The sequence below is a fragment of the Cherax quadricarinatus genome, chromosome 55 (genome assembly GCF_038502225.1).
Source record: "Cherax quadricarinatus isolate ZL_2023a chromosome 55, ASM3850222v1, whole genome shotgun sequence".
NCBI classification, from domain to species: domain Eukaryota; kingdom Metazoa; phylum Arthropoda; class Malacostraca; order Decapoda; family Parastacidae; genus Cherax; species Cherax quadricarinatus.
The window spans coordinates 26,549,046-26,564,045 of record NC_091346.1 but is presented as its reverse complement, the minus strand read 5'-3'; the positions used below and the strand labels follow the sequence as shown (position 1 = coordinate 26,564,045).

The window sequence follows — 15,000 nt, the reverse complement described above, 5'->3', positions numbered from 1 at the left end:
ACACTTTTAACCTGAGAAGGAGGTGCAAGTTGCCCAGCGACACATCAATAAACACCCCATATGTACGCTTGTGTTTTCTGCTTCTAACCTGGCGATGTTGAGTTTTACTCTCCCCAGCTCTCTTCAGTTTTCATTAATTAATTTTGTATGTTTGTAAGGGAAGAAGTTAGAGATGCTCTCTTTTCCTTCCTCAGCGTGATACTCTCCTCTGCAGAAGTGTGTTAGTAGGCTGGGATCGCGGGAGTGTTGTTTCAGCCACGGTATATTACTGCTGCTGTTTTTGTGAAGAGTAAAGGCGAGACGTTAGTGACGTTCATGACAGCAAGTGACGTCATTGTCAAGAAACGATTCGTTGCAGAATAAGCTTTTTTATGACAACGTTTCGTATGTATGGAGCTTTACGTAATCATGGCTAACAAGGTTCTTTATTTTTATCAGTATGCCATTTGGATCCAAGTAATGTTATACTGTATTGAAACTCCTAGTCTGCTAGTTACCATATTGGCTACTTAATACAACAACAATGGTGATTGTTCCAATTCCTTCGCATCTTCTTGTCCTGGTGATACAGGTGAAGTCGTGCTACCTGCTTAACCCGGGTTCCAGTATACCCAAAGCTCTTTTTACATAATAATGTTCATCTAGAGCCACTGCTGTGGATATCGCAGATGAGCTACAGGGACGTAGCTCGTCTCCATCCAGTAAGCATCCGTGGTTCAAGATTGTTCAGTCTCCTACCAGTAGATATAAGAAATGTTACCAGAATAAAGAATAAAAAGTCACAATACCCGATCAGCCGGGCTGTGCTTCCTACGTTGGACTACGTGCAGCCAGTAGCAACAGCCTGGTTGATCAGGCCCTGATCCACTAGGCCTGGTCAAGGACTGGGCCGCGGGGGCGTTGACCCCCGGAACACCCTCCAGGTAAATATCGTGGTTAGAACAATCCACTCAATACCTGCACATCGGAGAAGAACCTCTCAGTGTTTAGGTCCAACTTGGACCACTTGTCAGGTCGCCACGAACCAAGTTAGGAAATTTGAAGAGGAAACTGGACCGTTTCCTTTTAACTGTGCCTCATCGGGTAGATTCGTTGGTTATACCCATATACGTATGGGCTGCTGGCAGTAACTACCTGGTTGATCAGGCAGTCAGCAAAGGCGTTTAGCTTCAGGCTGTGCTGTGAGAAAGAATATAAACCTTGTAACCTGCCACAGGTATGTTACGGAGTCGTAGTAGAACACTAGATGTGGAAATGGTAGAAGCAAATACCACACAGCAGTATATGTGGGGGAGGCGGCAGATACCTCACAGTTTCAAGAGTAGGTATGATCATCCCCTGAGGGCAGATATTGGTAATACTGGTCGACAAGAGTTTAAGTGGCGGGAGGCAGAAACTGTGAATGAGTAAACACAGCCAGGTAAGTACGATGACGTGGCCATGATCAAGTGGTTGTGTCAATGTTGTGTGCTTTATGCCTTTCTTGTGCCCACGCTCCCTGCTGTACTCTGCTGCTGCTGCTGCTGCTGCTGCTCCTGCTGCTGCTGCTCCTACTCCTGCTGCTCCTTCTGCTGCTGCTGCTGCTCCTTCTGCTGCTGCTGCTGCTGCTCCTGCTGCTGCTGCTCCTTCTGCTGCTGCTGCTGCTGCTGCTGCTCCTGCTGCTGCTCCTGCTCCTACTGTTGCTGCTGTTCCTACTGCTGCTCCTGCTCCTTTTGCTGCTGCTGCTCCTTCTGCTGCTGCTGCTGCTGCTGCTGCTGCTGCTGCTGCTGCTGCTGCTCCTCCTCCTCCTCCTCCTCCTCCTCCTCCTCCTCCTCCTCCTCCATGACTGCCTTCCGCCTACTGGTTCAGAGGATTGTGGCTACTTATTCAGTATTAACATTTTATATTTGTATTTTGTATTTTATTATTAATGGTAGCAGTACCACTTTATGGTGTCAACGTTTCGCTCTCCAGGAGCGATACGGCTTGATTATTGAGAGTCTTTGATCCGAGGAAAAGGAGGGTGGCTGTAATTCCTTGGATCAAGAGCCCTTCAAGGTCTTCAAAGTATCGCACTTGGTTTTATCAAAGCTAGTGCATTTGTATGTAAATTAACTAGTCACACAAATGCGTGACTAATTAATGGTCCAAGTGGGACCGAAACGTCGTCATAAGTTTGTCTCATGTGTGCGTGTTATTTGTTTATTGGTCCAGTCACGGTATTGTGCCTTTTTATTCTTTAGTGAATTAATAGATTGGAAAGAGCTTAGAAACCATACCACGTCGCGTAAGCCAGTGGCTAACGCGACGGTCTGGAGTTTTGAGACTCTCTGACCGCGGGTTCAATCCCGCCCGTGATATGGTTTGTTTGCAATCGTGTCATTACGATTTCGTGAGTCATGTAAACAGCTTAGGGTGGGACCGAAAGGTGAAGAAAATACGCTGCCAACCAAGATTTCTTTGGGACAACGTTTCGCTCTTTGTAGAGCGAAATTTTGTCCCATTTGGATTCAGAAATGTGAACATTAGACTAATGGAAATAATTTTTTTTTAAGGTTACCTAACAGACGGGTGTGAAATATTGCCTAGGCCAGGAAAATGTTAGGAAAATGGAAAAATAGAAGCATAGCCGTGACCAGGGAAATAGAAACGTGGCCTTTACCAGGAAAATGTTAGGCAAGAAACATAGGCTTGACCAGGAAAATGTTGGGCAAGAAACATAGGCTTGACCAGGAAAATGTTGGGCAAGAAACATAGGCTTGACCAGGAAAATGTTGGGCAAGAAACATAGGCTTGACCAGGAAAATGTTGGGCAAGAAACATAGGCTTGACCAGGAAAATGTTGGGCAAGAAACATAGGCTTGACCAGGAAAATGTTGGGCAAGAAACATAGGCTTGACCAGGAAAATGTTGGGCAAGAAACATAGGCTTGACCAGGAAAATGAGAAAAAGAAACGTAGCCTTGATCAGAACTGTAATAAGCAAAGAACGTCACATTGGCCTGGAAAATGATAGGGTGGATAATGAGAACCTTTAAAATAGGGAATACATCACTGATAGAATGCTTGAGGAAACTCGTGCTTTCTTGAACACCGTACTGTGCTCACTTTCTGTAAGCAAGATATTCCAACTGGAAAATATACAGTGGACGAGTATCTTCACCAGGTGCCAGATCAACCAGGCTGTGATGGATATGTGGGGCGGCGGGCCTCCATCTGCAACAGCCTGGTTGACCAGGCTAGCATCAGACGAGCCTGGCTCCGGGAGTACAGAGACTCTCGAAACTCATCAAAGGTAAAGACAAAGTGATTCTTAAACTGCATAGCTGTGGTTGATACTTTGAGAGTTCATAATGTTTACATAAATAATCAATCTCCAGATGCCTACTCTGCACACTAAACTAGGGTAATGGAGTGAAAGATGCGGCAAGAAATGTGGAATAATCACTGTGAAAAGTAGAGGTCAGCATCCTTGGTAATGTCTTTATCTTGTAGATAAAAAAAAAAAATGCCAAGGTAGATATCACGATAAACGGGAGTATGCAACTTTGAGGGCGTTTAATCAGCCTGGAAATAATGATTCTGTCGATCTGCTGATCGTGGGCACCAACAACCTAGTTGATAAGGCGCGCTTGAGCTAAATAGTTTCCATTTGTGCCACCCCTGTTCATTTCTCTCCCAAGTTAATAGGTAGTCCTCTTTACTTTGTTGGTATGCCTTAGTATCTTTTTACGTTGTGATCATATCTCCTATATTTCTTTGTGCCTCTTACCGACATGCAGTTTAGTTCTCTTAATCTATATCTCAGCTCTTTTACATTTTACGTACCCGAGACCGAGTTTGAGGTCAGGTTCATTGTTTACCTCCTGGTCAACCACGCTGTTCCTGCTAGCGGCTCGCAGGCTCACATAGCCATCGCAACTCGGCTGATCAGGCAGTTGCAGCACGAAGCTTTTAAACTTCTTGAAAACTTCTATTTTCGTTCCGTTATTATGTCTGGTATCTGCTGGTAATAGGTTGAAGAGTCGTGGATCACGGACGTTGACACGGTGTTCTGCACTTCACCGGGTTTACTCCACACTTTCTCGCATATATTTTGCCGTGTAAGCATGACACATTTTAAAGTTGTTAATGAGCTACTGAGGGATTATGTCAGTAAGACCCATCTCAGATGATTTTTCTCTGGCTAATAAATCAATAGCAACAACTCTTTAAGTTATGAAACCAGATTTGTGGTAAACAGATTTTCTACATTTTCTTCATTTTCTTTGTTGCTTGATGAGGCTTCGCATATTTCAACTCTGACGCTGCTTAGACGGCGTATGTTGTTCCTCTGACCTGTGAATTTTGAGTACAGTTCTTACAGTTATTCGATTTCCTTGTGCCGCTGATGTATCTTGTGTTGTGTGTGCCTCACGAGAGAGGCTTCATGTCATGGCCCTTTCTAGGTATTTTTTTTTTCTTTCTGAGTAAGTTGGCCTTCCTTTCAAGTAATAAGACTAACCAGCTACCTCCTGTTCCCATTCTCGTTACACTGCATTTTTTGTGGGTGTGTGATGAGCTCTGGTAACTACTTGTTTGATCTGTAGCCTATTTCAGTCCGCAACTGTTCTTATTCTCGTTATTTTTACATCACGTGTAAACATTGATTTGGAGTATTATTTCTCTCATTAATATATGGTATATTAGAAACAACGTTGTTCTCAGGACTGACCCTCGCGGGATGTTGCGTGTTATTTCTCTTTACTGTGACACACTATGTTAGGTATTCCTTCACTGTAGTACTTCCAAGTCTCCTGTGGGAACTTAGGAGTATATCAAAGGCTCTCCTGACAGTCAAGAAATGTGAAGTTTACCCAGACGTCCCTTTCCCTTCCTGCCCAGTACAAGTAACTTTTGTGTTTTCTGTTTAATTTTCAATTATCTTCCTGGATGTGAATGCCAACTACGCTGGTCTGCAGTGTAACATCTGTTTCTTTTCTTGGAGATAATACAATATTTGCAGTTTTAGCAACTCATTTTGACATTTGTCTCCAGTGATATGCTATAGCTCCTGGATATTGACTTGCTTGGTTCCTCAGCAGCCCCCTTAAGTACTCATGTCAGATATCTGGTCTCAACGTCTAAAATGTATTAGATGGTTAAGATGCCTTTTCACCACTTCTTACAGCTGCGTCGTTTAGCATCATATCAGTTAATGACAGCGTCCTCTTGAATATGACTGTGCAGAATTGTACTATTGCCAAACTCCATAACATTTTCATATTGTTTCTCTCAGTCTGATGTACCCAGTCCTTAATCGTCTTCCATGTTCTCTTGTTCCGTCAAGTGGGGTGCGTTGATGCTGGTGACAGTCTCTTGAACCAAGGAATTAGAGTTGCCATACCCCTAGATCAAACCTGATTGCCTCCTATTCGCCAATTTCTATGACCCTTACCGGTTTAACGCTTCCCTTTGAATATAATGCTTTCCACTCATGCTTTCCATTTTTCCCTTTCTTAATCCACTGTTTACCTTCCATACATTGTTTACTGTACCATGGGTTCTCCTAGTACCTCTCCTCCCTCTGTCATTGTTTACTATACCATGGATTCTACAATTTCCTCTCTCTGTCATTGTTTACTATACCATGGGTTCTATAATTACCTCTCCCTCTTGTCATTGTTAATTATACCATGGGTTCTACAATTGCCTCTCCCTCTACCATTGTTTACTGTACCATGGGTTCTACGATTACCTCTCCCTCTCATTGTTTACTATATCATGGGCTGTCTTAGTACCTGGCCCAATCGAGTTCCGGGAGTAAAAAATAAAATACGCGAAACTCACCCAAGATACACCATAGGCTGTCTTGTATTTCTCCCTCTGTCGTTGGAGTGAGGCTATATGGCATCTTTGTAATTTTTGTTGAGCCAGCTATTATGTCATGTGGTGTCTTACCTTAAAGAGTTCTTTATCCAGGTTTGTTTCTGATAGTACCTCTTATTCTCTCTTCTTGGGTTTTTTAGTCTCCTATTCTCTACTTAATTCCATCCTTACTTTCACCTGCACAATGTATTTACTATGTGTTGTACGCTTTTTACAACTAACCTATTAAATGTTTTTCAGTTTTCATTTGCAATTTGTTGGTTGTGAGTTGTTCAGCCACGTTATTGTGACCTTTATTCTTGTGTGTTTGTGTGTGTGTGTGTGTTTGTGTGCACACTCGTACGTGCGTGCCCATGTGGTACTTAAAAATGGTGGAATTGTAAAATGTTTTTATTCGTCACCAGATATCCGGGGTCGCCTCTTCCACCCTCAACAACTCGCTTTACTTCACCACTACCACAATCTCCGCCATCATCACCCCAGCACCGCCCCCTCCACTACCACCACCACCACTACCACCACCACCACCACCCCGGGGGGGTCGTCTGCCACTCCACCTCCACCCGATGTTTCTGCTACCTCCTCCATGATTACCGCAGGTTTCTGTTCTTTTTTTTTCATCCTTCATACATCATGACCTGTGTGGACCCGGGGTGTGTGTCATTTTTGTGGGTTCTGAGTGGTATGGGCAACTTGGCCAGCGTCTGTGTTATGGTGGCCTCGTCAGTGGTTTCGTTACCCATCTTCTAACTGCAACACCCGTTACGTTTTTCAGTGGGAGCACCGACAGCCTGATTGACCAGATTGTCAACAGGATACCTAGTTTGAGACAGGGCCTCTACCTGTACCGTACACTGCAGCAGGATGAACCATACACCTCTATTTGTACCGGGCATCCCAACCTGTACTTTCTGCTGTAGGGTGTATCGGGTTCCGTAACCTGTACCGTGCACCGTGATCTACACTGTACACTACAGAAGAGCTTGTTCCTGGGTAGATACTGGCACTGCTCATAATTTTCATTTTCTGGCAAGGCTGAGGAGGTATAACGTGGTTAATATTCACAATGGAGATAATCGTAAGCTAAATCCTTTGCATTCTGAGTGATTAAGCATGTGCACAGATATCCGTATACGGCTCAAACTTAATATTGAAACCTACGCACTATACTTCAGTTCATGCATATCGATTTAACGCAGCCTTAAAAATCTAAACCATTCATACCACTCTTACGTACACACTTCAGTTTCACTTCTACTTCATCACAGCATTGGTTCACCTCAGAGCAAACTACTGATACATGCATGATGGATGCAGACTAAAACAGCTTCAAAGCTAATACAAGACTCACGAGGCCAGAAATAAGATGCTGATCATAGTTGTCTAAGAGACGGGGGCCAGGAGCCGAGTACCAACCCCGGCAAGCACGTAACAGGTGTGTGCCGACATCTTAATGTATCTGGAAGGCGACTTGTCACTGTGACGGAGAGAAGCCGTCTTTCTCAATACGGTAGCACAGCAGTTCCTCCAACATACTACTGCAGTCACCAATGTACTCCTGTGGAAAAAAAAAAATCGTCAATTCTCATAGGTTTGAAGTGCCAACTCATTAGATCTCCAGGGCTGGCTATTACGCAGGGTATTGTAGAAAATGTGTAAACCAAAAAAGAAAGACGCTCCATGTATAATGTCAGTTTACGGGGTTTGTTCTGAGTAGCCAGTACAGGACAGGACAGGAGCAGGAGAGGTGTATATGTGGCAGACTGGAAGAGCGGTGGCTGGAGCAAAACGTCATAAGACGGTCATGGTTTGGTGTATAGGGGTGGCTTTTTGGGAAGTTTAGGTCATAGGTTGTTTTAATAGTAGCAGTGTGCTAGTGAGCTAATGCGAGTACTTGCTAAAGGTGTACTGGTGTTTGGTGATTATTTTTATGTAGTGGGTAGGTTGTATATGTTAGTTTACCAGAGTTATATTTTTGTACATTTAGTTTTTGTGTCCTTCCTTATCATAAATATAAGTATTAACCATTTAATTAACACTTCTTTTGTAAAGGAATAAGTTTGGCCTTTAACCCCTCGGCGCCCGCATCTATTTTTATGTAACGTAATAACTACGTAGCACCAAATATATTTTCATTAAAAAATAAGAATTCAAGGTGAAATCGGTGGTTCCATATACAAATATAATAGCAATGAAAATCCTGTCGTTCGACATAGCCTTATTAGTGATCGGTGATAAACGAAAATGTAGACATGGAGCCAATGCACTTGCAGACATAAGACGTAGAGCGATGTCCAAGGAGGACATATCAGGATGAACTAACATGAGGCTTGGGACCCCACAAGGATCACTACAATGGTAGCAGGTGACAGGGAACAAATTCAAGTTAATGCAGACAGGCTACAAGAACAGTTAGACTAGTAACTACAGTAACTTAACCGTAACAACAAATGTGACCATTTTCAAGGGTTCTTGTAGCTCGACCTGAGACCAAACTTCATGTTGACTACCTAGTCAGCCAAGTTGTTGCTGCTAGCGGCCCGCAGCTCCGCATAACTATCACGATCTTGTTGATAAAGTTTCAGAAGATAGTGGTCCTATTTCCTCTTGAAAACTTCTGCCTTTTTTCAAACAACACTTCTTGTACTATATCTGCTGATAGCAGGTTGAATAGTGTTGAACTATGGATGCTGGCAATGTTCTCCAATTCTTCCTATGATACCTCTGCTTTTCACTAAGTATATTCTGCAGGTCCCCCCATATCACAGTTGTAGGAAAAGTACGACAAAATCCACGAGCTAAAAAGTAATGAGTCTAGAACTGGGTGATCAGTCACTATGCGAGGCACCACCAGAGCGTCATTACAGATGACTGTGGTAATATGGCTGGTCCCAATAACAAAATGCATAAATAGTATTCTGGTTTTGTAAGGAAAGAATGTTTTAAGTCATTTTTAGATTGAGGCTAAAGTGCAAGTAAGTTTTCCTGGAACTTCTGCCTATGTTCACCTAACAGTAATAAGTACCTGGGTGTTATTTAACTCTTGTGGGTCGCATCATGGGGAAAGGCGTTGCAGTGTATCTTAGTGCTAGGCTTTGAAATGGAGGTACGATAGCTCGTGCCTTTAAGTTTCAATATTGTAAAGAAGTATGTTTTTAATACTTTCTTAACTAAGGCGTTTATTTCACGGGCTTAAGGTATGATAATACTCTATATATGTTTCAGGATAAATTACTTAATTACACAACTGTGTTTGTGTTTGGGGGGCACAAATTGCACAACTGTGTGTGCCACCAAGTAATTAATGTAATTGTTCAGGTGGTACATGATTTTTTAAATTGCGCTTATCAGCTGGAAACACCTCTGAGCGCTCTCTGGAACGAAGATGAGAGAGAGAATATATCTAGTATATGGACAATACTGAAAAAGCGAGGTCCTTAATCTCTGCACACTACCGTAATACATATCGTCCATGAGTGAGAGATACCGGAAGAAGCGTAGAATAAACCCCATGAGAAGCGAGGTGTCTGAAACACAAAGAAACTGCCTCAGCATCAGAGGTCATTGAAATATTAGCGGAGTAAAAAAAAAAAAAAGTTCGGGACATTATTCTTGTGGGGTGATGCCGGGTGATGTCAAGACCTACAGGTAGCAACAGCCTGGCTGATGTTTACATTAGACATATGTGCAGCGTGTGGAGGCTTTTATTAGGATACATTTCGCTCGACAGGATCTTTTTCAGTCATTGGATTGAAAAAGATCCCAGGGAGCACCACGTAACGCAGTAAAAGTTTTTAAAGGTTGCACGTGTCAAAGGTCTAATTTATACATCTGTCGGTATTATATACCTTGTGTGGTAGAGCTTGGTTGATCAGATGCTGACATGGAGGGTAGAAAAACAATGGGGTTACTGTTCAGTGCTGACGGCTTCTTTCGGGGCAAGAGATATCAAAGCTGGAACAGATTCGAAGACCGTTTACGGCCCGCATAGAGGCAGTACAGCATTGTATTCGCTGGAGCGTAGAGAGTGAAAGTTGAGTGTATAATATATACGTGGAAAGTACTTGAGCACCTGATTCCAAATCCTCACGCTGTCTTAACAGCATACTGGAGTGAGAGAGATGGGGCAATGTGTAGAGCAACTCTAGCGAAAGGCAGGGGCGACGTGAACACAGTAAGAGAACATTGCATCATCATAGGTGGTCCCAGACTTTCTTTTAACATCCTACCAGAAGATAAAAACACTGATGGAACAAGTGTAAAAGTCTTCAAGTGGAAACAGGACAATCTCCTCCAGTTGCCAGATCAGCCAGTCTGTGACGGACATACGGGCAAGCGGTCCGCCAGCAGTAACAGCTTGGTTGACGAGGCAAGCACCAGACAAATCTACGGCCCAGGGTCGGGCAGCGAGAGCAGGAAAACTCGAAACCCACCAGAGGTATATCAAAGGTATAACCAGTCACAAATGCAAATGTGTAAGGGAGCCCTGCACTGTCGTGTGCTAAAGGTTATCGGGTGCAACCTGCCTCGACCGGGAAGACCCTCCCCTCCAGTGTGTCTGGGGCTTTACTTGCCATAAAGGGACACGACGCACCCATTCAAGTCTGTGAATGGCCAACCTCCACAGCTAAACAAGAATGAAATGACACCAAACACCAGAGTAACAGATTACTAAGTTAGGACTGGAGGGTCGAGTAAAGGGAGAAAGATGTCAACGGGAAAGTGTATTTTGTTGTTTTAAATAAGACACTCGCAGTGTGCTGTTGCCCTGTTCTGTATAGTGTTGTATAGTTGTATAGTGAGACACCTGCAGTGTGTGGCTACTCAATGGGACGTGTAGTTTTTTGTTACCTTATTCTATATGAGGTTTACATGCTGGGAACGCCGACATTGTGGCTCTTGTTTATTCTACGATAGTTACGTGGTAAGAATACCTGTAGTGCGTGGCTTCCTGTGAGAGTTACACTGTATGAAAACACCTGTATTATACTACTCTGCCACATTGTTCTATACGAGTTACAATGTGGGAACTAAAGCTAGTTTTTTTCCTGACATACCCCATATATACCCCATTTCATATATGAGGTATTGATATATTCACACATTCCGCAATGGATACACTTGCTAAGGAAGCCTCTAAGGTTTCATTTTAGCAGATCAGAAGCCAGAGGGCATTATCATTTCAGAACGATATATCACATGCAGAGTTAGTAGAGTTGATGAGGATATTATTACTCCCCTAATAAAGAAATGCGTTGGGAGTGTGTATCAGTATGAAGAAAGGAGAGCTAAGCACTCCAACCTAAGATGCTCTCTTTCCGAAGAGGCGTTGGTAGTGCTTTATATATTGCTTTGGCAGTTCTGTTGCTCGGGTATCTTTGGATCCGTATTAGTTTTCCTTTGATATCAGAGATGACATTGCAGGATAAGTTATCTGTTAACTGTGGCAAAGGCAGCTATGAGGTCACTAAAGGCTATTTTCGTATCATATTCTTGTCTGGTGGAATACTCTGTAAAACAAGTTAAGGTCCATTTCTAGGAAGGAACCTATACACATTTGGAGGAGATGATTTTGCAGTTGGAACGAGAGCCTACTAAGAACAATCCCCTCAAGGTTTTTACCTCTATTGAGAGTTAGGTTTGAGAATACGTAACCTGAGCCTGCCCAGCGGTCAGGTAGGACATCTCCCTGAAGGATGATCTTAGGGTTGTTTGGGTAGTTTAGTGAGGAATCCTCAGGTACTTTAGATTGTCATCTTTCCCAGGTGATGTAGCTATACCCTTTTTTAATGTTTGAGGCTTAAGTGATGTTATACTTTAGGTATTGTTTTGGCTCTATCTTTTCACAAGCAATAATGCTTCTGAGCTTCCTTCTGATGTTCGTATTTTACTTTGATATATATTTAATGGGTTTCGAGAGTTTTCCTACTTCCGTAGCCCGGCCCTGGGCCAGGCATAACGTCGTATGTGATAGACAAGCAGAGGTTGAATTTAGAAATGTTATTGATTTTAGACCGTTTAAACTGTGGACATTTAAGCTGTGAAAGTAGCGTGGAGAATGAATGGAGGAATTGTTCCCAGTCCTGGTCGTACATTTTCTCTTCTAATTCCCTAAACTCTCGACTTGTTTTGATAAATGGTGGAGTTTACAGCTTGAGAGTTCCATATAGCTTTGCCACTGTATGTAGTTGATCACATTCATTCCCATAGCGTGAGTCAGCTGCTCACCTCCCCTTCAGCTGTTGAGTCGCAGCTGCTGGTTTCTGTTTTAGCGGTGGTAGTCCGTCGTCACAGTGACAATGTTTTCATCTAATGTATGCAAGGCAGTAATGGTGTATGCTTCATACAACATGTAGAACATACCTTTCAAGTATGTGTGTTCAGCTTTGTCTGAGATATTGATATTGGTAACAATGGTTGGGGGCCTGACATCATTTATGTGTATGCTTAGGTCTTAAGGTCGCTGAACAGTTATTGTACATTAGATCCACAGGCAAGTCAAGGGGAGGGAGGGAGGCTACTTGTCCCCGAGGTTCACATATCATTTTCAGCCAGCCACAGCCACTGTACTTTATATTGATGATAGATCAAATATTGGATTTAGTGTTTTATCTGGCGTTGACTCATCGAGGGAAGACCTCCATTGTACGTGTGGGGGGGGGGGCAAACTTCCTCACTAGATGGCGTGTAATTGCTGGTTTGTGTGCGGGTGTTGATTCTACAGCTCCTGACACTGCATCTTAAACCACACTGACATGCAGACTGGATTGGCCTGCATAACTAATTCATATTCTCCTGGGCCTTGTCGTGCATGCTCTTGATACTGTGTGTGTGTTAGTTACCATTTTGTCTTAGGCACATGTCGATTAGACACTAGGCCTGTTGTATATGCGTGCTTGAATGTGTGTACGTATATATATATATATATATATAATATATATATATATATATATATATATATATATATATATATGTGTGTGTGTGTGTGTGTACTCGCCTATTTGTACTCACCTATTTGTGGTTGCAGGGGTCGAGTCCTAGCTCCTGGCCCCGCCTCTTCACCGGTTGCTACTAGGCCCTCCCTCTCCCCGCTCCATGAGCTTTATCAAACCTCGTCTTAAAACTGTGTATGGTTCCTGCCTCCACTACGTCATTTTCTAGGCTATTCCACTGCCTTACAACTCTATGACTGAAGAAATACTTCCTACTATCTCTCTGACTCATTTGTGTCTTCAACTTCCAATTGTGGCCTCTTGTTTCTGTGTCCCCTCCTTGGAACATCCTGTCTTTGTCCACCTTGTCTATTCCACGCAGTATTTTATATGTCGTTATCATGTCTCCCCTGACCCTCCTGTCCTCCAGTGTGGTCAGGCCGATTTCCCTTAATCTTTCTTCATAGGACATTCCCCTTAGCTCTGGAACTAACCTTGTCGCAAACCTTTGTACTTTCTCTAGTTTCTTGACGTGCTTTATCAAGTGCGGGTTCCAAACAGGTGCTGCATACTCCAGTATGGGCCTGACATACACGGTGTACAGTGTCTTGAATGATTCCTTACTAAGGTATCGGAATGCTGTTCTCAGGTTTGCCAGGCGCCCATATGCTGCAGCAGTTATCTGATTGATGTGTGCTTCCGGAGACATGCTCGGTGTTATACTCACCCCAAGATCTTTCTCCTTGAGTGAGGTTTGCAGTCTTTGGCCACCTAGCCTATACTCTGTCTGTGGTCTTCTGTGCCCTTCCCCTATCTTCATGACTTTGCATTTGGCAGGATTAAATTCGAGAAGCCATTTGCTGGACCAGGTGTCCAGTCTGTCCAGGTCTCTTTGAAGTCCTGCCTGGTCCTCATCAGATTTAATTCTCCTCATTAACTAAACATCATCTGCAAACAGGGACACTTCTGAGTCTAACCCTTCCGTCATGTCGTTCACATATACCAAAAATAGCACTGGTCCTAGGACCGACCCCTGTGGGACCCCGCTCGTCACAGGTGCCCACTGTGATACATCATTACGTACCATGACTCGTTGTTGCCTCCCTGTCAGGTATTCTCTGATCCATTGCAGTGCCCTTCCTGTTATATGCGCCTGATGCTCTAGCTTCTGCACTAATCTCTTGTGAGGAACTGTGTCAAAGGCCTTCTTGCAGTCCAAGAAGATGCAATCAACCCACCCCTCTCTCTCTTGTGTGTGTGTGTGTGTGTGTGTGTGTGTGTGTGTGTGTGTGTGTGTGTGTGTGTGTGTGTACTCACCTAGTTGTACTCACCTAGTTGAGGTTGCGGGGGTCGAGTCCGAGCTCCTGGCCCCGCCTCTTCATTGATCGCTACTAAGTCACTCTCCCTGAGCCGTGAGCTTTATCATACCTCTGCTTAAAGCTATGTATGGCTCCTGCCTCCACTACATCACTTCCCAAACTATTCCACTTACTGACTACTCTGTGGCTGAAGAAATACTTCCTAACATCCCTGTGATTCATCTGTGTCTTCAGCTTCCAACTGTGTCCCCTTGTTACTGTGTCCAATCTCTGGAACATCCTGTCTTTGTCCACCTTCTCAGTTCCTCTCAGTATTTTGTATGTCGTTATCATGTCCCCCCTATCTCTCCTGTCCTCCAGTGTCGTCAGGTTGATTTCCCTTAACCTCTCCTCGTAGGACATACCTCTTAGCTCTGGGACTAGTCTTGTTGCAAACCTTTGCACTTTCTCTAGTTTCTTTACGTGCTTGGCTAGGTGTGGGTTCCAAACTGGTGCCGCTTACTCCAATATGGGCCTAACGTACACGGTGTACAGGGTCCTGAATGATTCCTTATTAAGATGTCGGAATGCTGTTCTGAGGTTTGCTAGGCGCCCATATGCTGCAGCAGTTATTTGGTTGATGTGCGCTTCAGGAGATGTGCCTGGTGTTATACTCACCCCAAGATCTTTTTCCTTGAGTGAGGTTTGTAGTCTCTGGCCCCCTAGACTGTACTCCGTCTGCGGTCTTCTTTGCCCTTCCCCAATCTTCATGACTTTGCACTTGGTGGGATTGAACTCCAGGAGCCAATTGCTGGACCAGGTCTGCAGCCTGTCCAGATCCCTTTGTAGTTCTGCCTGGTCTTAGATCGAGTGAATTCTTCTCATCAACTTCACGTCATCTGCAAACAGGGACACCTCAGAGTC

The 15,000-nt window shown here is 43.8% G+C and overlaps 1 protein-coding gene across 8 annotated transcripts in view; it reads left to right on the top strand.

Annotated features, from left to right (window-relative positions):
• The window catches only part of osa (trithorax group protein osa), a 521,098-nt gene that overhangs the window by 259,881 nt on the left and 246,217 nt on the right, over window positions 1-15,000 (top strand). For 6 of the 8 annotated variants that reach the window (XM_070096962.1, XM_070096959.1, XM_070096961.1 and 3 more), the window contains one exon: window positions 6,251-6,445. The exons of the other annotated variants lie outside the window; for them this stretch is intronic. In XM_070096962.1, the coding sequence (XP_069953063.1) occupies window positions 6,251-6,445 (195 nt within the window). The remainder of the gene's footprint in view (window positions 1-6,250; window positions 6,446-15,000) is intronic. 8 annotated transcript variants of the gene reach the window in all.